The following is a 23279-nucleotide window of genomic DNA, read 5'->3' as shown; positions in this document are numbered from 1 at the left end:
CACCTTCAGGCTGAGGCATCAGGAAGAAAATGAGCTTTGGACCTGCAGCTATATATATATATAAATATATTTTCCGAATCCAGCCAGTTGAATGTTTCTCAGACACAAAGAGAGCCTAATATAAGATATGAATGAATTTTTTAAAACAATTTTCTTGTGTTTTTCATATCAAGGCCTTTTTTAGGTGTCTGACTGTGGACATTGTACTTTATAATATACATATTGAAGTGACCAGTATTTTTAATAGTTGCAACAGGGGCAATAGGGACAACTCTGTTGTGAAGTTGGTCAGTTGTATGAAGACTGAACAAAAGAAAAAATGATTCTGCCTGCTACTATTCATAGCAAAATTAGCATGAGGTGAAAAAAAAAACAACTTGGAGTGAAATAAAACTCAAGAAAAACTTAAAGGAGACATTTTCCTTCTCTGCTCCTAAAAATGGATACATGCTGCTTTCGCTGAAGGTAAGTACCAAACTGAAGCCAGGCAGCTGCTGTAACACATACTGTTATTGCCCATCTGCCTGTAAAACCCAGCAGACTGGGGAAGGAGGTTAAAACCGATATAAGTGAAGATTACACAGAAATCTTTGAAAGCCAAGTGAAAGTAGTTAAGAGTCAAGTGAACGAACTTAAAGAAACCCAGTTTTTTTTTAAACATTGTGGTAGGACCATTGATTTTAGGCTGGAGAATAAGATATCAGCTCTCCAGCCTAAAATCAACGTTCCTACCACCTGGATGAAATCTGAGAACCATGGGTCAACCTCAGTCAGATAATCAAAGATAGCTCTCATTAGAAGCAGAGTTCTCTATTTTGCACATAAGTTTCAATATTTGCAATTACAGATAGAATTCTCTGAAGTTCTGATGACCCAAACTCATTTTCATTTCAGAAATCAAAGGTAATAGCCACAAAGAAACTATGTTGTGGAAGACAGTGCACTGCTGTAAGACTTTCGAAAAACATTCAGTGATCCTTATATTGTTGTCTTCTAAGCCTCCTTTGTACTTTATTTGGGCTTAATTACACTATATTAATAATGTATAGTGCTACAGTAGGCATATTCCAGCTGGTAACACTAAACACTTATATACAGAGGCACCAATAGCAAGTATGGCCAGGGCACACATTTTTCCAATCCTAAAGCTAGATGGTGGCAAACTCTGGTAGCAGTCTCCTCCAGAACATCAATGTAGCAATCTTTTCAGTTTGGACTACGCCTTAGTTTTCGTCTCTGGAAAAATCAATTTCCTTGGGATGCTTTCAATAATACTTGCTATCTTTGTTGTGCCTATATGCATTGAACTGATAGACACGGACAAAATGTCTATAAAATTAAGTGAACAGAAATCATTTAGGAGAACTTGCGCCTGTTGGTCACAGAAAGCAAAGCACTACAACACCCTATCTAAAGTCAGATAACAGTTTTTCTAGTCCTTCATGGATACAGAAAGATTTTTTTAAAAACACTTTCGTATTACATTCAAAATTTACACGCAAAGAAATCAAGACATTCAAAGAATGAGCTTTCTATAGTGTAATATGGTAGATAGTATTTTTGAAGGAAACAAACTTTTGAACAGCCTGACTTGTTGGCATTTAAAATCTCAGCTTTAACTGTTTGTTAGAGAAACTGTAGAGAGATACACTCTTTTCATTCACATTTCACACAGGAAGACAAACCAAGAAATGTGAAACTGCTCTCCATATATCAAGAAATGTGAAACCACAAGGCAGGTTTAGGACTCTGAAGGAGTGACAGCAACAAAGTATCAGTAGTGGGATTCATAGACGGAATACACTAAAAATAACTAGCGGGAAGTAGTTTGAACTGAAGGGCAGTGGCCAAGTAATTTGTAGGAAAGGAAAAGAGGTTGAATAAGAGCGTTAGTGTAATTAAGGTGTCCAACATGTTACAGATATTAGCTATCACTGAAAAGTCTATCCTGAGGAAGAGAAAATATAACCAATTTAGGACACTGTGGAGAGAAGCAAGAAGTAGTGGTAAACATAAGAAGTATGATGTGAGCTTAACAGACAATCATGTTTGTAAAGAGGTCTGAGCTGGAAGTGTACCAGTTATTCTTAACAGGAAATGTTTACGGATATTACTAAGTTTGACAGGCAAGTGAAAAGCTTAGAATTCTACTTAAGAATACTGGCAAGTGACATGAAAAGGGGCATGAGGCAATAGGAATGTTGGTAAAGAATGACATTGATCCTGCTGAATCAGTCATCTAATGTACCGCAGTTTTACACCACAATCTGTGCTGCAATTTAGGACAAAATATATGATTCTAAGTTGTTCACAAAACTTGTCATTACAAAACTTAGATAAGGACAATGATGTTAACAGTAAAAGAAATGGAGAAAGATAGGAACTTAGCAGTTAAGGAGCAGACACTGGTAGAGTTTAGAGTGACAGATCTGAAAGATCCCATTTTGGAAACAGTTTTGCACCTGGAGGGGACAAAGTGTACACTTGGCCAGAAGCTATTTTAGTTTTAAACCTTAAAAGCGAATAAATATGCATGATACACAAGGTGGAAGATGGGACCATCTTAGATGCATATAATAGATTTTAAATGCTCAGTAAATACAAAGAACAAAATGCAGACTTGCACTAAAAGTTTTCAGAATAGATTTGTCTAGATTTTCCAATGTCTGAAAATTCTAATGCAAAACATGATTTTAGAGAATCTTCAATCTTAGACAAAAATGGCCAAATTTAAATTGAGAAGAGAAAAAAGACAAAAGATGCCAGATGTACTTACAGATTTTATGAAAATAGAATAGTATCAGTTATTAGCAAGAGGCATAATAAAAATCGAGTTTTGCTGGGCCATACAGAATGCCACTGATGCTTAGTAGTTACAAAAGCCTTACGCCTTTATTTGGGAATGTACTTAAGCATGTGCCTAACTTTAAGCAAATGAGTAGTTCCACTGAAGTCAGTGGAACTATCTTCATGGTTAAAGTTAGGCATATGCTGCTTACTTAAGTATATTCCTGAATCAGGGCCTAAGGAAACATGAATTAGAAGGGGTTTTTTGTTTGTGTAGAAATTCTACTCTTCTCCATCAAAGTCATTTCTCTCCTTTTGGAATAAATTATCCAATACACACAGAGGATAGCCCATAATCCTAGTTGCATGCCTTCATCAAGACATAAACCACTTTAAGGTACAAAAGATTCCAAGACATTGTTTTATGTTCCCCCTTAAATCCCACAAATGTAACTGGCTATACTAAGAAGTCATGACTTATGGGGATAATCAGATTGTTGGAGAGAAAATATAAGAAATAGCAAAAGATAGTACTTTCACTAGCTGAAAAGAATATCACTATGCTGCAATGCAGTATGTTGGGGTTTGCAACCATATTGTTTAGTATTTATGCAATCTATTTGGTTGACAGCATTCACAGGCAAAATATCGACCAATGTTTGCGAATGATAGCAAACCTAAAGACATGGCAAATAACTATAAACACTGCAAACAGATTCAGAAAGTATTGGATAGTCAAGGTAACTGAGCAATAACACGTGTACAAGAATGATACATAAGAAGCAATACATTAAAATGGAAAATAAATATTAAATTGACCAATTATGGCATGTATGCTAACCAAAACCAGAATGTGGGTTTTATACTGAGAGATCTGTAAAGCTACCTACTCAAAATGGGCTGAATTAAAAAAAAGGCAAACAGGATGCTAGCGTACAACAACAGAAATAGAATACAAATCAAAAGAAACATTCTTTTGTATAAGATGCATTGATTAGACCACTCTAAAATGATTCATTCAGTTATTGTTACCCTTTCACTGAGTTTATGAGTGGCATACAGAGAGTTTCGTGCCCCAAAGAGTGAGAGACAGGACAACCTGTGTAAGTTCACATCACTACAGAACAGAATGTAAAATTATCTAAAATTTTAACCAAATTATGAAGAGTTTTGAGAAAGTGAAATGAGAAACTATTCATACTAGAGAAGGTATTAAAAAAACAACAAGGCATCAGACAACTAAAAATCAGGAAATTAAGAAGAGATGTTGGATTAAGGCTGAAGTGTTTTGTGTAATAATAGTACACAGAACAATTTTGCTAAGCAGGGCCAGAAGAGTTAAAATAAAAATGTAAAGGTTTGCTCAGCCAAGTGACTATATCTGTCCACAATTCTTCATGTGTGAGCTAAATAATTACAAGAGTCATGAATAATGTAGTGTATTCATGTTTTTGTTCCAGTTTAAAAATTCCATTCATTCCCTCACCTCAAACTCAGTTTCTCTGTCTTTGGTGTAATCTTCACCAATAAACACACAATACAGGTCAGAACCCTAGTTATACAACGCTAGTATGGAAAAGTACATCATTATAGGCTTTAAACAATAAGTTGTAAGATTCTGATCAGTTTCATGGTCCCATGATATGTTTAGCAGCCTGTAAATAGGTGTTTTAAATAATTATTATTCTAAAACAGAATCATCATTTGCTGTGACCTCGCCAGACCATTTAAAAGGTTAACTAATTTACTTTGGTAGATAATGCCAGCTAATAGTGTCTGCAGACTACAGGAAGCCATGATATACTTAAGTTCAATTCACAATGAATGACACCTAGATGTAGTTACGTTTGGAAATTAACATGTAGACCGTAGCACATAAATATTAACCATGAAATGCAGATTTAAGCCTTTTCCTGCATTGCAAAAGGATATCACATCCTTCACAAAACTAGGTACAACTATGAAACATGGTCATCTGTTCATGATTAAAATAAAATAGTAATGTAAAATATTTTAACAGTGTGTTAAATATATTCACATGATCACCAGCGCTATTTCAAATGGCCACTATTGCAATCACACACTATTATGTACATAACTTTTATGCCACAAAAGTTTGCAAATTGAGTTTTCACAGACTAGCCAATTTTACCAGACATAAATAATCTTGTACCAATTTTAGGCCTTTTAAAATGAATTAAGTGTCCTAAATATTTTTGCTCCTCTGCAAAATTAAAAAAAATCCTAAAAAGTCAGTGCAAATTGAATCATTGAACCTGTTCACCAGGGTAGATTCCTATTAAACTGAGGATAAACAATGTTTAAGAGATTAAAGGAAGAAGCTTATAACGTTGTCAACTGCATTTAGCAGAGGTGAGAGGAGATTAGGAATCAGAAGTTCTGGGTCCTATAGTAGTGCCTTCTGGGAGTAAGTATGTGGTTGTGGTGGCGGTGGTTGTTGACTGCCTGCTGGTGGAGGCAGAGTTGAAGATGCTAAGTTATAGTTTGGCACCTGGGACACATTAGTTCCAGCATTCTGGTAAGCAGCAACATCAACAGCAGCAGGAGGTGGACTGTACATTGAAGCCTGGTTGGAATATGTGTTTCCAGGAACAGAGCTGACCATTGCACTGAGACAAAGGGAAATGAAAAGTTGTATAAGAAAGAAGGTAGGAAACAAGTCAATAGGACTGCAAAATTAATGCAAGTTTTTTTAGATGTATTATATATATGCATGAAAAGCACCTCTCCTGGGCTCAATTTTAAAGAAAATCTTGAAGATGTGCCACACCCCCAAGCTTCATATTCATAAATTTAACTCTGGATTATAAATCTATGCTTTTATTTTCAACTGTATATAAACACATGATTCAAGTCCTATTTCTATTCTGTTAACAAAAAGTTACATATTGTAACTGGTAATATACATTATGCAAAGAATGCAAAAGCTTTACCAACACATATATTTTTCACACCACATCTTCTAATAATAAGTATTTTAAGTAAGGAAAAATGAATACTTTAAAATAACTCATGGCAGACATCTTTCCCAACCTACTTTAAAACAAAGTCACTGCAGAAAGCCAAAAATTCATCCTTTTCTTGAAGTTAATTTAAGTCCAGCTGAAACTTTTGAGCTTATAGGCGACTCCCTAGATACTTTCTCTACAGAGACCCACTCCCAATCCCCTTGTATCTGGGTAAACGTACAAGCTTCGCTGAGTCTGCGAAATCTATGTAACCCTTTTCCAATATGATCAGTACCTGCCAACATAGCAAGGTATTTGAAGCAAAGGAAGGGCAATCATCCTTAATGGCACTCATCATACTTCATGTTTTAGAAAGTACTAGAAACCAGTCAGAGCAGCAGGACACATGCATGAAGCTGCCTTGCATGTTGTATATATTCAGTGAACATGGTTATTTGGAACCCAGCCATGCCCATGGTTTCTTCATATTGTTCTTGTGTAAAGAGCACAAGATACAATAGGTGTTTCACAATCAAAGAATGTTTTGTGTACAAATTTCATACAATTGCTAAAAATACTTTTGTTATCTAAACATCAGTAAATACACACTGGAAGTGACAGCACTGTGGAGTTCAGTCAATTATGACTAAAATAAAGGTTGTCCAGAACCAGATTTCCCCTTAAAAGTCAGTCCTAGTTATTTAGGATGAAATTTAAGTTTATTTAGAATAGGTAAATATTAAAATTACTTAGCATAAGATGTCTGAGCTGGCTGACTAGGCAGTCCTGAGCTTGCCGATTGAGGAACTGTGCCTTGGTTGAGAGAAGGAAGTTGCTCTTGGGGAAGATTATAGCCTTGAATATGGCCCATCTGCACACTCCCTGCCACCAGATATGTACTACTTTGAGGCTGCCCTGGGTAAACCTTAAAAAAATAAACAAAAGATGGTCTTAGATAAAATACCAGAACATGTTATTGCTACTTAGTTAATTGCTAAGTTCAGAATCTAAAGAAAAGTCTCTCAAGCCTTTGCCCACAAAAAGCTGTGCATTTAAAAGCAACTTCGCTAATTTGCACTGTGCCATGATGTTCTAATAAACAGTGGAGAGTACTAGGATTGTACCATAAATTTTCTCTTTCTCAAAAGGAAAAAGACTCCAATACTCTAGGAATTTCAAATACTCTAGGAATTGTTTGAGACACTGTATACCAAACAGGACAGTCATTAAATTTAAAAAATATATAGTTTTAGTTGTAGTAATTCAAAATATTACTGTAGTTTTTTCCTTCTGAATAAAAGTTCAAAATTTCAACTATCAGAGAACAGACAGTGTAGGGGAATTGTGGTCTAGCAATATGGTGCTGGCTTTCCTTTGTATCCAGCTGCTAATCGAAAATTCAAAGATAATATTTTTAGCTAACATTTTCATGTAAGTAACTGCTGAGGCTGTCATTGGGATGTTATGTGAATGGGAGGGAAGGTGGTCTGCTACAGAAAATTCAATCTGGAAATAAGCATAGCTTTACCGAGTATAATTAGCCAACAGAACAGTTTACCAAATATTAGGTTCTCCATCTCTTGATGTCCTTATATCAAGACTAGATGCTACTGCCAAGAAGCATGCAGATGTACCTTAAGCGTACTGCAACCCATGTACTTCTGTAATTTAAGAACAACTCCTATACAGGGTTTTGGGTAAGGAAGATAATAGAAGAAGTTGTTTGTGATGGAAAGAACATATGGTTGAACTTAAACTTTACTGTGGCTGATTACTTTTTGGCTTGAATGTGTGAAGGAACTGCTGGCTTTCCTTTTGCTCATTTTCTTTTCACACCGGCACCAAGGGCACAGGATAAGCACTTTTTTTGTAAATTTTATAAATTGAAACAAACAAAACAGAGCTAAATTAAGTCAGAGTCTGTGCTAGAAAATCTTTTCAAAGCCTGCAACTGAACATGAACAAGTTTCAAGAGTCTCTTTATTTTTTTCTTTTACATAAACAGTGTTTTGTTTAAATACAACTATAATTTGTATTTGACTGCTAATGCTGGAAACGTAGTACGGTTTAGATCTGGAGACAACAAAACATCCTCACCTCAGGAAAAAAAGATGAGATTAAGTTAACTGGTCTAAAGGTAACTAGGGAAAATAAGGGAGAGGCTGCAGATTCTGTCCATAGAAGGTACCAAAGAATATAGATAAGGGTCACTTGCTTGCATAGAATATACACTTAAACAATAGGGCTTCCAAGATTCTGTGATCTGCTGCTTTAAAAAGTTACTGTATAGTCATTTTACTGCTGTAAGACAATTTTTTCTCATAGCAGCTAACTTTGTACAATGATTAGTCATAGTGCATCACTGATAACTTACAAGGCAACTTAGCCATAATCAGCTCAATAAAAACTCAATATCTTCCAGGTCTTTAAAATCAAATATGTACCTGAGAGCCAGAAACACCAGAAGATTGCATATAATAATGTTGGTTTGGTAGTTTTGCATACATGGAATACATTGGGTCTTCGTTCATCAACTTGGTATATAATGAAAGAGCCTCCATGACCTTAACATTGAGCTCTGAAAGTTCTGAATGTTTCCTGGAATAATTAATAATATTTTAATATAAACTGAAGTTCCCTTTTATAGAAATATCTTCATATATCATCTATTATATCATATGGCTTACTGTACATTTTAGATATTTATAATGAACTGTGTAATACAGTGGATCTGTACATGATGAGGTACCATAGCAAACTACTCTTACTACATGGGAAGTGATGCCTAGACAGACTGATCAAGTGTCATAACTATGATTAGTAGTCAGAAATATTAATTCTTCATCAAATAGACAAGCAAGACATTTTAATGTTACTCCTGAGTATAGGCAGGAGATACAATATTTCAGCATTCTAAAGTTAGCAAAAGAAATCATTCACACTAAAAGTACTAGCACTTCTTTGAGAGAAAACCCCTCAGTCATCTTCCCAGGAGGGACACCGCTTTTATTTATATTACCATACTGCCCAGGAGCCATAAACATGGAGCAGGACTTTATTAACTACTTGTACTTTCTCTGGCACGTACTATATTGAAATTATTGATGGCAAACTATAATGTAAATGATTGGTACTTTTGCTATTATTTCAAAAGAGTCTGAGCCTTAATAATCAGTATCAGCATATATATGTACTTTCTTACCTGTCAATATCTTCCAGCTTTTCATCAATGAGAGGTCCCATTTGGTGGCATATTGCTAGGAAAGAATTAAATATATATAATCAGAATCACGAAGGTATCAGTTGTTTGTACAGAAAATCAGAAAGTAATCATGGTTGTAAGTGCTTTAAAAAAAAAAAAAAAGGTACCTGAAATATTTAAACATCAAAAGAAATTTTTAAGATCATAAATACAATTTAACTTGTGATTCATAAAAGCTAGAGTAAAAGTTGGTTATGTACCTTTTTTATTACAGATTAAGGCCTAGCTTCTCCAAGTTAGATTTTGCAAACTGGGAAGCAACAGAACCCAGCATAAATCCCTCACTTCCCCTTACATTTTTGAGGAAGTGGAATAACTCAAGAAGCTTTTGCAGTTCTCACTGTTCCTTCAAAGTACTGCAATCTTGGAATTTGTATCAATAAAGCAATTCTGATGATGGTCAATAGATATTAGTAGACCGTTGCAAAAAAACAAAAACAAAACCTAGCTCTTTGAAGGGTTCATGTTTAGTTATTCCACCTGGAAGCAGGCAGGGCACACCCTGACTGTTTTGTAGAAGCAATGCACACATTGCTCTATCCAAGGACAAGGGCTAGATATGAACCATGAGAACTTGATTGTTGGGACAGTGACTGTGGGAAGCTTTCTTAGCCTGGGCTCAAGGCCTGAGAACCAGGATTGTAGTAGATAAAAGATGGTAAATAAGTATATTAATCAACATCATACATTCCTTTGTGTATCTTTTTGCGGTAGCAGTGTGTAATGCTTAGGGGAGAAATATAATAAAAGGAGAAGGTGGAAGGCGGGGGGCAGAACAGCCCATCTCAGCTGACCAGCCTGCTTGCTTGCATAAAGCTGTGTTCTGTCTCATCATTGAACTGCCCCAGCTCTTATTTTTCACTAGATCTCAAAAGCAGTTTTCACAGAAGGTAAATATCATTATCATCATTTTAGAAATGAAGAAAATGAGGAACAGAGAGGTGAAGTCACTTGCCCAAGGTAACCGAGCAGGCCAGTGACAGAAAAAAATTAGTCATTAACCTCTAGCCTCTGACTTCTATAAATATACCAAGTTATTTTTGCAAGTTTAAAAAAGAATGGCTACCTACAGTAACTGTGGTTCTTCAAGATGTGTTGTACGTATGGATTCCACTCTTGGTGCAAACGAGCCCTTTATGCACAAGACTGGGATCTTGGCTAGCAGTGTTCACTGGCGCCAGGCCTGCATCCTGTGTGGCTCAAGCCTATTCCTCCCCCAAACTGAGGGCATAAAGCAGGGCAGGCCCAGTCCCTGAGTTTCTCCACCCATACAGAATCCCAGAGGAGTACAAATCCATAAGTAGTGGGGAAGGAGGGCGAGTCATGGAATTTATGTGGACAACATGTCTCAAAGAACCATAGTCACTGTCAGGAAAGTAATTGTTCTTTCTTCAAGTGGTTGTCCATTCTTGGTGACTAACCAGCAGGTATCTGTTTGCTTGGAGGTAGACAGTAGGAGTCCTACTTAAACAGCGACTACAGAACAAGCCCAAACAAAGTGGGCATCTGATCTGGAAACCTCTATTAAAGAACAATGTCTTGTAAAAGTGTGGACTATGCTCCATGTTGCTGTGCTACAGATTTCAGAAACAGGGACATTCTTCAAAAAGGCAGCAGGGGCTGCTTGACTAGGTGGATCTAACCTGGCTAATTCATGATGTGCCCTTATATAGCTGGGGACCCCTCATAGATAATCTCAGAGGATACTATCTGACTCAGTGGTGGGCAACCTGTGACCCACCAGAGTAATCTGCTGGCGGGCCGCAAGACAGCTTGTTTACATTGACCATCCATGGGCATGGCTGCCCGCAGCTCCTAGTGGCCGCGGTTCGCTGTTCCCGGCCATTGGGAGCTGTGGGAAGTGGCGTGGGCCACAGGGACATGCTGGCTGTTGCTTCCCATAGCTCCCACTGCCCGGGAACGGCGAACGGGAGTTGCGGGAGGCCGTGCCTGCGGATGGTCAATGTAAACAAACAGTCTCGTGGCCCACCAGTGGATTACCCTGACAGGCCACGTGCGAACCGTGGGCCGCAGGTTGCCCACCACTGGTCTGACTCATAAGCCTTTCTACAAAGGCCATAAACAGTCTAGATGCGTTCCTGAATAATTTTGTCCTGTCGCTGTAAAAAGACAGTGACCTTACTATACCAAGTGCCTGAAGTTTAGTTTCCCCAACACAGAACGAGGCTGGGGAAGAAAACTGGGAGACAAGCATGTGGGTTCACATAGAATTCTGAAATATTCTTGGGCAGGAACTTGGGATGAGGACAGAGAGAAACCTTGTTCTTATGAAATACGGCAAGGAGTACCTACCACGAGGGCCTGAATTTCCCCTACCCTCTAACCTGATTTAATGGCCACTAAAAAAACTGTCTCCATAGATAAGTGAAACAGACACATATTACTAAGAGTTCAAAGTGTGTGTGTGTGGGGGAGGGGGGACATCCATCAACTATTAGCGATGGATCTCCCAAACGGGGAGAAAAAACATGAATGGGGTCCTTAAAGAACCTTACCAGTGAAGGGAGGGAAAAGCACAGTATAACCCTTGGATGGAAGGGTGATGTACAGACATTTCTGCTAGATGGACCTGTATAGTTTCAGGGCTAATAAGCATTCCAATATTGCTGAAATGGGTGCTGTCAAGGGAGACAGCTGGTGCTGAGATGTACAAATAGGAAACCTCTTCTACTTAGCTTTATAAATCATTTGGATTGATGCTTTCCTGCTTTGGAGCACAATGTTCTGAATTTCAGCTGAACAGCTTCCTACAATGAATGTCATCTAGCCAGCATCCAGGCTAAGGAGGTCAGATTTTGCATCTGGATACAGCCATTGTTCTGTGAGACTATGTCCAGCAGAGCAGGTAAGGTGGCTGTGCTGAAAGAGCCATCAGATCCAAGTGCCAGAACTGCTTAGTTGATGCTGGGACTATCAATCATCAGTGCTGAGTCTTGCCTTACTTGTTTTACTGGTGTAGGGGAAAACAAACCTATTTCTTTGCATCCCCACTTGTGAAAATTTTCTACAGGACTTAGCCTTTCAGAGACCCCTTGTGGCTGTCTGAAAACTGTCTACTGATTTGATCTTGAAAGGTGTTGGGAACGATAGGAAGGTGTAGAGCCACTGGTGTGATCTGATTTGGAATGCACCAACTCCAGAGTTGCATGACTTCCTGACAGAGTGGGGATGATCTCACTCCCCCTTTTCAGATAACATGAAGCATAGTTGTGGTGGTGTCGGTCAATAATTGGTTTGTGGATCCCAGGAGAAGAGAAAGGAATGCTTTGCCCAGGCAGATGGCTCTGAACTCTAGGGCATTTATGTGGAGTCAAGTATATTGAAGAGACCCTGAATATGAAGGTGATCTACATGAACCCTCATCACCACTCATGGTAAGTAGAGGTATAGAGAAATATTTTTGCCACCAGCAGAACGAAGAGAGGACTTCTTGTGGAACTGTGATCATGTCCATGTGTTACCTGCTGAGTATATATATCAGTTTCAACCACCCTTGCATGCAATGTAGGTGACGTGCATCATGTAAGTGCATGAGGCCATGAGTCTCAGCAGTCTGAGGCCTGATTTCACTGATGTTCTTGGATGAGCCTGAAGTTAGTTGATGAGGTTCACTATAGTTTGGAATCTTTCCTGTGGAAGGTAAACTCTTGCTGACCTAGAATCTAACACTGCTCCTATGAACTCTATGCTTCTAGTCGGAGTAAGTATGTAGGGTATTGAGGGAAGAGAGAAGAGCTTTTTGAACCAAGTTGGTCACCTGTTGGTGTGATCTTCCTCATGATATCAGCCAGTTGTTGAGGTATTGTTACACCTGGATCTCTGGTCTCCTTAAATGAGCTCCCACAATGGCCGAACACTTGGTGTATAATCTTGGTGCAGTGGAAAGATCTTTGGGCAGGACCCACTGTAGGGAACATATTCTTATGTGAAATATGAGGTATTTTCTGCAGGCTGGATGAACAAATGTGGAGATACGCATCTTGCAGGTCAAGAGCCATGAATAGTCTTGAGAACCTTACAATGGAATTATGGAGACTAGTCAACATCCTGAACTTAAAACAGTGGATGAATCTGGGACATTAAAGGTCTGTGAAGGAATGTCATCTCCCTTTCTTCTCTGGGATGAGAAAATGGGAATAAAACCCTCCATCCTTAAATTTTAAGGGCACCTCCTCCACTGCTCCCAGTTGTAGAAGGGAATCTACTTCTAGCTTTAATAGTATCTTTTGAGAAGAGCCCCTGTAAAAAGAAAGGAAAGTAGGGATAAAACGGTAGAAGGGGACTGGAACTGGACAGAATACTCCTTTACAATCTCCAGGTCCCACTGGTCTGAGGTGATCGCAGTCCCGGCTTCCTGAAAATAAGAGGCAGCTACCAAGAGGGATAGAAAGAAAAAGATCCTTGACTGGTTCTGTCAGGCTCTTGACCTTGGCATCAAACCTGCTGTCTGGTGGAAGCCAGATTATGGGGCAGAAGAGGATAAGGCAGAGGGTTATGTCTGGTTGAGTCTCTGCGTCTTCTCCTTGGCAGCAACAAGGTCCTCAGGGGACTGACGATAGTATCAGGTACAAAAAGAAGACTTCTTGAACTAAGATTGTTGATGTGCTTGTTCCCTTCATAGGGCTGGAACTTAGAGGCCCAAACAAAAAAAGTCACTCTTGGAGGGCCACATCAGACCTAGAATTAAAAAGTTCATTTCCTTCAAAGGGAAGATCCTTAATTGCTGTCTGGACCTCCCTGGGGATACCTGAGTAATGGAGTCAGGAAAGTCCCCCCACCATTACCAATACTATGGCCGTATTACATGCTGTGATGTCAGATTCATCAGATTGTAAGGAAATGCAGGCAATCAACTGTCCCTCTGCCTGATGGTCTTCATCTTCTTTTGATATTTCTTTGGAAGACAGTGTACTAACTGAGATGAAGTAACCCAGCTTAAGAAGCAATACTCTGAAAGAAGGGCCTGACAGTTAGACATCTGCATCTGGAAGATGGCTTACAAAAATACCTTATGCCCACATAAGTCTGATTTGTTTAGGTTCTTCTCCCTCAACATGGATTTGGAAGGTCCCTTTTTTTGACCTTTCTTGACCAGCCACCACTACAAGAGAACTCAGAACCGGATGGGAGTACAAATATTCTGATCCCGTAGGAGGGAACTGATAGCCCCATCAGTTTGCTTTGAGGCTGGAATGGACGCTGTTGCATGCCACACGTTTTTTGGCATGGAGAGCCTGCCGTGTGTGGAAGGGTGTAAGATGTACAAAAGTTTGTGTTTTGCTTGACCCTCATAGATGTATATCTATCTATCTGAAAAAATCCTGGGTCTCTGTTATGTGCCTAATGAGGTCCTGGAACACTGTGAAGTCATCCACTGAGGCAGATGTAGAGGGGTTCACTGCCTTACCTGGGGAGGAAAGTCGCATAGGGGAGTAGTTGTTCTTCTCCTTGGCATTTGATGCTCTTCTTCATGTTCTAGGATCTAAGGCTGCACTAGTTGGGAACACTGAGGGATGGAGGAGGGGGGCTACCAACAGAGCGGTGTCCTACGAGTCCTAGGCCTCTTCCTGCTACCTCATGAAATCTTCTCTAGAATCCCTTTCTGATTCCCATTGTGCTACCCAAGAAGGGGAAAGTGGATGGGTGGGAGATGAGAAAGAAAAAGAGGAAGTGTATCACAAAAGCCAGTCTACTGGGAGTGCCCTGCATTTGGAGAGGAGATGGTGGTACTGGGGATACCACCTCAACTTGATGTACCAATATCTCAGAAGCTGGTTGAATGGTTATCACCACCCTGAATCCTGCAAAGAAGAGGTGACTCCAGAACCGGGTCCACAGTTAAGTCACTCAGTGCAGTATTTGCTTTGGGTGTTGGGGCACGCAGGAGTCCAGGTGCAATCTGAGAATTATGGGGAGCTGTCTTGGCAATCAGTAGCAGGGAACCTCAGGTGGCCTGGCCTTTTCAGGCTTCTGGCGCTTAGGAGGCTGAGCCTAAAGTGCACCACAATGGAATTCATGTGGACAATCATTCAAAAAAGTACAAAGTTTCATTACCTTCAAGATGAAGCAGCTCTGGAAGGTCCGGCTGATCATCAGTTGGATCTGCACTTTGTAACATCTGTAACAGTTGGTCCATTTTATCCTATAATGAAAATAAGAGAATTAGTATGGGGAAAAATAGCTGGGTTTTACATTGGATTCCATAAGATTACTGTAATGCAATATTCCTTTTTACCCTCTTCGCCACTCCCCCCCCCACACACAATATACACTAACTTTCTGATCCTCTAAGATAGGGATTCTACCAGCATTAACACACTTAGTTTCAGCAGATATGAACAACAGTATGAGCCTTTATTTAAGATTTTCCTCGCTAATAATGGTAATTATCACAGGGCCAAACACATCCCCTCCACACAAAAAGAGCAAGAATGCTCCATTTACTCTCCTGAAAAAGTGTTATTTTAAGACGTTTCTATTGAGTTTCTTATTTCCTAGGAGACAGTTATCCACCTGAAAGTTTCAACTGCACACAAAGCAAATGTAACTTTAAAAGAAAGACAGGAGAAAATTAAAAAGGATAAGCAATGAATATGACAAAAATGGTTTAATAACATGTGAAATGTAGACTGTCCCTCGTATATAAAAGTCATTCCTCAGAATTTTATTTTATAAGCAGCTTCTACGTTTCATTCTACTTCAAATACATAAGCAATGCTACCACCCAGTGGGATATTAAAGTATCTACGAAGTGCACATAGTAAGTATGCTAAAAGAAATGCATAAATATAGCTCCAACTATATATGTATTAAAAAATAAGCCATATTTTGAAAGTATAACTAGCAGTCCATAAGCACCTAAATAAAGTATTTATTAACATGCAGGAAGACATGACGTTTTCATACGGTTAGCCTCAGAGTACTTGGGCCTAATTACTTTTAACTGATTTCAGTTGCAAACCATTTATACGGGCACCTAAAAGAGAAGACTGGGCACAAAGTCTTTGAAAAAAATTAAAACTACAGTTTCGCTCAGTGGTGTCTAATTAGTGGCACTCAAGGTGTCAGTGTTACAGAAATTTGTATTTGAATACAAATTGAAAATGTGTCTCTCTAACAGCTTCTTTCCCCTCCTCCACCCCCACCGCCACCTCCACTGCCGGAAGGGAAGGAGAAAGCTAAGAGCAAAGCAGGTTCTGAGTGGCTTGGCCTTTATAGTCTTGTTTTGATGGGCAAAAAGGTATGCTTTTCAATCCTGTTAGCTCGGTACAGCTGAAAAGCCCCACTAAGATGTAGTCTAACATGCTGGAAGCCATGTCAACTGTGTTAAGCTAATTCAGTATAAACACACACCCCTTTTGCCCATCAAGGCACATTTTAAGAGGAAAACAGCATGTAGTGAGACAGCACGGGGAACCACACAGTCTTCCAAAGAGCAGGAGGGAAAGGGAACAAGCAAGCAGCTCAACAGCAGCACACCACAAATGCAATAGCAGCGGGGGCTCCCAGAAAAGAGAACATTACGAAGGGGGCAGCAGAGCCAGGGGTCTCACAGAATTAGGGAGAGGTGCAATTGATATTAGAAGAGTTGTAGGGCCTCAGTAACTTAAATTTTGGGAAGGGGCAGGTCATGGGCAGAAGGGAGGGATTTGGGAAAGTGAGGGTATTCCTGAAGAACAGAGAGAAGGCAGGAAAGATCTGGGGCCAGTGTGTGTTCTTGGAAACAATGAGAAGGTGCTGAAGGAAAGATGGCCTGAATCCTTGAGGCTGCTTATGATGAGGCAAGGCTGAGATTCCTGGGTAATGAAAGAAAAAGTTCCTTCAGGGACTGGGGCAGAAGGCAGTGTTTATACAGGGGACATGTTAGAGAAGAGGGCCAAGATACGGTGTTTCTGAGAGATGGGGCAATAAAAGTAGAGTTGGGAAAAGAAAGCCACTACTCCATGTCCAGCTGGTGCTCTGAAAGTGGATTTGCAGTCTGAACCTACAGTTTGGGGCTCAGAACCCAAGTTGGAAGCTGCTCCCAATTCAATTTAATAAGAACATATGAGAGAAGTGAGTAGGAAAAAAGGTCTGCAGAAGTGTAAAAAAATAATTTAAAAAAATGGCAAGTCTGAAGTGCCTCCCCTTCTAGACTGTGGTCCCCTTGATATTTCGGAATATTTTTGGCCCTTGTACTGAGGAGGTTGGACACCACTGGTTTAGTTGTACTAAATGCTGAAATCAATATTTTTATTGTACGTACTTCATCAATATAAACTGGTTCAGGCTCAGGTTCTATTGTCTCTACTTGAACTTCATCACTGAACTGTACTGTTTTCTTCTCCGTTTTCACTGTAAAACACATGGACTTTTTAAAAAAAAGTAAATCTCAACTGCAAAAGTAAAATGTTACGCTGAAAACATTTTGTCTGCCATTTAAATTATTTGGCGGTCGAAACAAACTGTAAACTTGAAACTGAAAAAAGAAAAAGTTTAAGCAATTGAAATATTTGTTTTCTGAAAAACAAAACTGAACCTTCTGGCATATATTTATATTTGTAATCTTATTACGAAGCTCTTAAAGACAAGGGTTGATCACTTTTGAAGATAGGACTTAGGTGCTTCTGAAAATTTTACCCAAAGCCTCTCTTAGGAGCTGGAACGTCCTCCAAGCGAAAGTAAACAAACAGATACCCTGAGGTTAAAGTGCAGAGGAAAATTCTTTCATTATCAATAACTACTTAGAAATAAGCCATATTTTATAATTTTATATATGGATTGATCTACAGATATATAAAATAAGTTGGACGCACCACCTATTAAGGTTGTTGATGTGTGTGTGAGCACGAACATGCGCGCGCACATGCGTACTTTAAAAAACATTTCTTGGTTGCATTCACTCCCATCTCAACATAAATTTGTCAAAGGTAACAAAAGGACCCAACCTAATAAACCCACCAATAAGTCTAATGAAAAATTAAATCAGATTTAAATGTATTATTTGTCACCCTGAAAGCCTTATTGAATATTTAACATTTATCCTTTTTACTTAAGTGCTCAAAGAAGGTCAGACTGAAGGATGTTATTTCTGTTAAAAGCAATTAACATAGCAAACTGTTCCTTTCATTCAGTACATGTCCACCAATCCTATACTTTTCTGAAGGAGTCAGAGCAGAACTAATAGGGCAAAAAAAATGAAAAAAGCACCTTCACAAATAAGAGTGTTATGGTTGGTTTGTTTTTAACTTTAACTTCAGCCATAGCATTGAATTGTTTCCAACTGAAAGCTGCACATTAGGATTCTTGGAGGTAAAAAGTTTGAAATTAGGAAAGGTGGATGCAATGGCCAATTTAGAGATTTCTTCTGCTGGAGCTCTAGCCTTTTCTACTTTCATCCCAGTCACTGCCCTGGTAAGCTTTAATTTTTATTTTTATGTCTTTTTGTAGGATCAAGGATCCTTTACAGAATATTTCTCTAAGACAGGCAGATACCACTACTGTTTGTAAGGATGCAGCAGAGGATCCTTGGTTCCACTAAAAGCACTGCTGTATCTCTAACCTTGTAAATGAGCTACAAAGTAGAATAATGTGGGTATCCTTTAACGAAAATGTCTGAAGGGAAACAGTCTGTCTGGGAGAACCCTTCTTCTTCACAAGTTCGTTGGTTCGACAATGACGTTTTCATGCTCTCTTTTGCTCGAAGGACTAGAGTGGATTCTAGAGTGACTCTGAAGTCCAGAGCGTGACACACATGCTCATAAGCAGATCAAGAAGACAAAGTCCTTTGAGTGGGAGATCCCTTTTTCAAGAATAAACCCCAAGCCCAGGTATAGCATCATAGCTGTACCCATCTCTGCAGAGTATCTGGGAAGGAAGGGTTGTCCATATTATTGGCTGTAGGATCCTGACTCCTATCTTCTTCTCTGTAGGGTCCCCTGGTGCTAGTATCTGCATCTTATAGTTTAGCAGTCCCTCTTTGACAGATGGGCATTCCATGCTAACTGCTAGAACTGCCTTCTTGTGTCTCAGAGCAGAACACTCTGGTAGCAGGGTCCTCAGTGGACAAGAACTTATAAGTCCCTTAGTGAAGTGACAGATAATATGAACAGTCATATCTACACTGACCTAGATGCAGACAAGAACATTAGGATTGGAGGCTGTATGTTGAACTTTATTGAGATTATTATTCTTTTGCTTGGAATAGATTCAGAACAGTTTATTTCTCTTTTTTAATGATGCTTTTACCATTGTATGCCCAAACTAAAAATACCAAAACAAATATTGGGTGCATTGTGTTGCATAAATATTCTTCAGAATGAACATTGTGTTACTCACTCATTTCCGGTTCAGCAGTAAGGTCAGCTGTTACAAAATTAGAGGGAAATAAACCTGTTCCTTGGTGAGTTTCACCTTTCCACCAATTTGGATCACTGAAGATTAAAAAATAGTTTTCATATAAAATGTTCTACATTACAGCATAATTCAAGTAAAAATGTGAGACATTTAAATAAAAACATTCAACATGCAAATAAGTTAATTTAAACATGGAGTTCTAACGTATGTGTCCAAATATTGAGTATGAGCAGCCTGATATTTCCCAAAAGCTTTTTATGGACTTTGCGTGCCTCTCTTTTTTCACAGTATCCTGTTAGAAACTTTAAGATAAGAACTTAGCAAGAATCCAAAAAGGACTGAATATTTATATAAATACATCCATAATTATCGTAAGGATTAAAAGCTTAGAAGAGTTTAAGAACATGAAGGTTTCTCTCCCTCTAAAAGATGGAAGTCAACCCCCAACTGATATAGATTAGTAAGAAACTTTTCCTATGGGCAAGTTATTCCTTAACTGCTTGATGCAGGATTTCTTGCACCTTCCTCTGAATCAGCTGGTCATGGACAACGCTGGAGACAGGATATTAGACTGAAAGGGCCGCTGATCTAACCTGGTATGACAATTTAACATTTCTCTATTGATTTTAAGCTTCTGCATTAAGGGCTTGGATCCTGCAAAGTGCTAGACAGAAAGTGCTGAAACAGAAGGCAATTGGCACCTCGCAGGATCAGACCTTAAATAGATAGGCAGGAAGCCAGGTATTTTGCCGAGTATTGCAGAAGCCAAAAGTAGTCTTTGGTCCACATTGTATATTCATATTAGTTAATTAGCTAAATCTTTGTGCATTCCACTATTTCTTCTTTCTGGAAAGGCTATGTTTATATAATGACAGGTTTCAGAGTAGCAGCTGTGTTAGTCTATATCCGGAAAAAGAACAGGAATACTTGTGGCACCTTAGAGCCTAACAAATTTATTAGAGCATAAGCTTTCGTGGGCTATAGCTCACTTCATCGGATGCATAGAATGGAACATATAGTAAGAAGATATATATATATACACACATACAGAGAAGGTGGAAGTTGCCATACAAACTGCAAGAGGCTAATTAATTAAGATGAGCTATTATCAGCAGGAGAAAAAAACTTTTGTAGTGATAATCAAGATGGCCCATTTAGACAATTGATCAGAAGGTGTGAGGATACTCAACACAGGGAAATAGATTTAATATGTGCAATGACCCAGTCACTCCCAGTCCCTGTTCGAACCCAAGTTAATGGTATCTAGCTTGCATATTAATTCAAGCTCAGCAGTTTCTCCTTAGAGTCTGTTTTTGAAGCTTTTCTGTTGCAAAATTGCCACTCTTAAATCTTTCACTGAGTGGCCAGAGAGGTCGAAGTGTTCTCCTACTGGTTTTTGAATGTTATGATTCCTGATGTCAGATTTGTGTCCATTTATTCTTTTACGCAAAAGAATAAATGGACACAACTCTGACATCAGGAATCATACCATAGGGAAGGTGAATGGAAGGTTAAATTGTAAACAGGGGCTTGGCAAACAGTATACTGGAATCAGGATGTCTGTGATAGCTAGGATAAGCAACAACACCCTGATGCTAGACAAGATAAACTATAGACAAAATAAACCTGGAATGTAAAGATCAGGTTCCACATGAACAGCACATGGACAGAGCATGCTGTACAGGGATTAGTTCCCGCAAAGTAACCAAGCCAATCCAAAAACGTGAGATTTAATGTACAGCAAATGGAATGTAATGTATAAATGTACGTATAGGAAAAAGTTGTTTGTGTAACTTTGGATGTATGGTATGTCATATACCCACCCCGTGCGCTTGAGTCTGATCAACTTAACATAGCTTTGCTGTATGACAAACAAAAGAACCTGAATGACGAAATCCAAAGTCAAACAGAGGGTTCTGGATCCCAGAGAACTGGACCAAGTGTTCTCCCAGAACTGGACAAGGCGTTCTGGATAAGCCAAGTGGAAAAGGTCTCAGAGGAAATCCCAACGTACTGTTTAAGTTTTTTTTACTCTCCATATTTCATCCTCACAATGACAGACTTCCTGCATTGCTGAAAGATTCCGGCACAGTCACTTGAGATAGAAAGTTATGTCTGTTTTTATTTAATATTATTTAATATTGAGCTGTTAGTTAAGTTTTACTACTTTCATAGTACCAACAGAGGCACAGGGGATTTACTGTGATTAACAACTGGCTAGAAAAACTAGACCATTCGAGGCAGAGTCCTTGTTGGCGCTAAACCAATCTGTAAAATGCTTTTGTTTTCGTTACCAGTTTAAAAGCTGTACATGTGCTTAGAGAATGTAGGTGAGACAATTTTTTAAAATATGAATTAGACAGCCAACCATTAGTGTCTCATTTATTGTTTCTAACATAAATGTCTAGAGAGTGAAGTGTATGCTTTTTTAAAAAATGGGCAATACCATTTTAGTGATATATACATGGCATTTTTAGAAAATTTGTGCTGTGCATATTAGCCAGATTTTAAAATCTCATCATCCCATTCAATTTAGGCTTGCTCTATACTTAAAAGATTTAGCAGCATAGCTATGTGGATTAGTGTTGTTTAAAAAATAAACAAACGAACCAAAAAAAAAAAAAACCCAAACAAACCTAAACACACACAACATAGCTAGACCAGCAAAAGACAGTGTGTACAGGCAGTTATATCAGCAAAAAAGTACTTTTGCTGGTATACCTTATTTGGATTGGTGAGCAAAATAAGCTCTACCACAAAAGCACTTTTTTGCTACTCAACACTAAAAGGCGTTGTGCTGGTGTAGCGACATCAGCAAAACTTTTAAGTGTAGATAAGGCCTTACTATATCAAGAATAAAAGAAAAATCTTAGAACACAGCTCAAAATTTAACAGAAACAGATTTACCTTCTCCCTAGGAATCCTATATGCTCCTTCACTTTTCAGTGGTGGCATACAATAAACCATATAAAACAGATAGGATGTCTAAGGGAGAATGGAATGTGATCATAATTTGTGAATTATGCAAATTGTGCAATTTGTGAATCTAAAAAGCCAGAAACTGTAGTACAGCTGAAAACTGTGAAAAGCCTACTAGTTAGATCAGTAGTAGAAATGCGAAATAAACAGAAGGGAAGCAGAAGGACAGTAATCCAAAGAGTTTTGAGGATAAGTGTATGTGTTTTTGTTTGGATAAAAAAAAAAGAAACCAGACACTCTGCTTAGAAAGCAAATGATCCCTGGAGAAGAAGAAGAAGGGTTACTTTTTTCTCTATGAGTTAAAATAAGAATTAAAGATAAATGCTGCTCATCGATAGTACTACAGTACTTAATTTTGGACATTTAAATTTTAACGACGAGAGAATAAGCTGTTTAGAACAGGGACTTGTTACGTTTATACTGCACATAGCACAATGGAGCACTGAACCTGCTTGGGACCTCTAGATGCTACCATAGCATAAATATGAAGTAGTCAAACAATTCTAATAATTACTATTCATTAGCACTGACATTGCTCTTGGAAAATTTAAATTTGTGTATAATAAAAACCTTTTTGCTAAACAAACTGGAAGATATCTAAGAACTTTGAAATAGCTAAATCCTGGATCTATTTCTTCCTCAGAAGCAGGTCTACAAACGTTATAATTAAAGCAACCTGCGTACAAGAAGCTAATTAAGGAAAATAAAATCCAATCCTGAGAAACAATAAACCTCCAAAAGAGGAATAAAAGATACCAGCATTGGAGTAGTGCAACACAAGATCACAACATTATACATGATCATAATGTAGATTATAGTTACTATACTTTTGACAACACTAGTTAGTATAGAGTTTGAGGATTTAGTATGTATTTTAATCTCTAACATTTGTCTGAGAAATGTACTTCTAGCATGCACTACTTGTG

At 38.5% G+C, this 23279-nt stretch overlaps 1 protein-coding gene across 2 annotated transcripts in view; it reads right to left on the bottom strand.

Annotated features, from left to right (window-relative positions):
• Positions 1 to 4217: 4217 nt before the first annotated feature.
• Positions 4218 to 23279, bottom strand: part of STAM (signal transducing adaptor molecule) — a 74719-nt gene continuing 55657 nt past the window's right edge. For both annotated transcript variants that reach the window (XM_084619258.1, XM_084619259.1), the window contains 7 exons: positions 19357 to 19451; positions 17285 to 17373; positions 15094 to 15181; positions 8959 to 9013; positions 8201 to 8354; positions 6506 to 6681; positions 4218 to 5417 (listed from right to left, as the gene is read on the bottom strand). In XM_084619258.1, coding sequence (XP_084475384.1) covers positions 5195 to 5417; positions 6506 to 6681; positions 8201 to 8354; positions 8959 to 9013; positions 15094 to 15181; positions 17285 to 17373; positions 19357 to 19451 — 880 coding nt within the window. In that variant the 3' untranslated portion in view covers positions 4218 to 5194. The remainder of the gene's footprint in view (positions 5418 to 6505; positions 6682 to 8200; positions 8355 to 8958; positions 9014 to 15093; positions 15182 to 17284; positions 17374 to 19356; positions 19452 to 23279) is intronic.

The sequence above is a fragment of the Lepidochelys olivacea genome (assembly GCF_965140295.1).
Source record: "Lepidochelys olivacea isolate rLepOli2 genome assembly, chromosome: 2".
Classification (NCBI taxonomy): domain Eukaryota; kingdom Metazoa; phylum Chordata; order Testudines; family Cheloniidae; genus Lepidochelys; species Lepidochelys olivacea.
The sequence above is the reverse complement of the archived record's forward strand: the minus strand, read 5'-3'. Positions and strand labels throughout refer to the sequence as shown.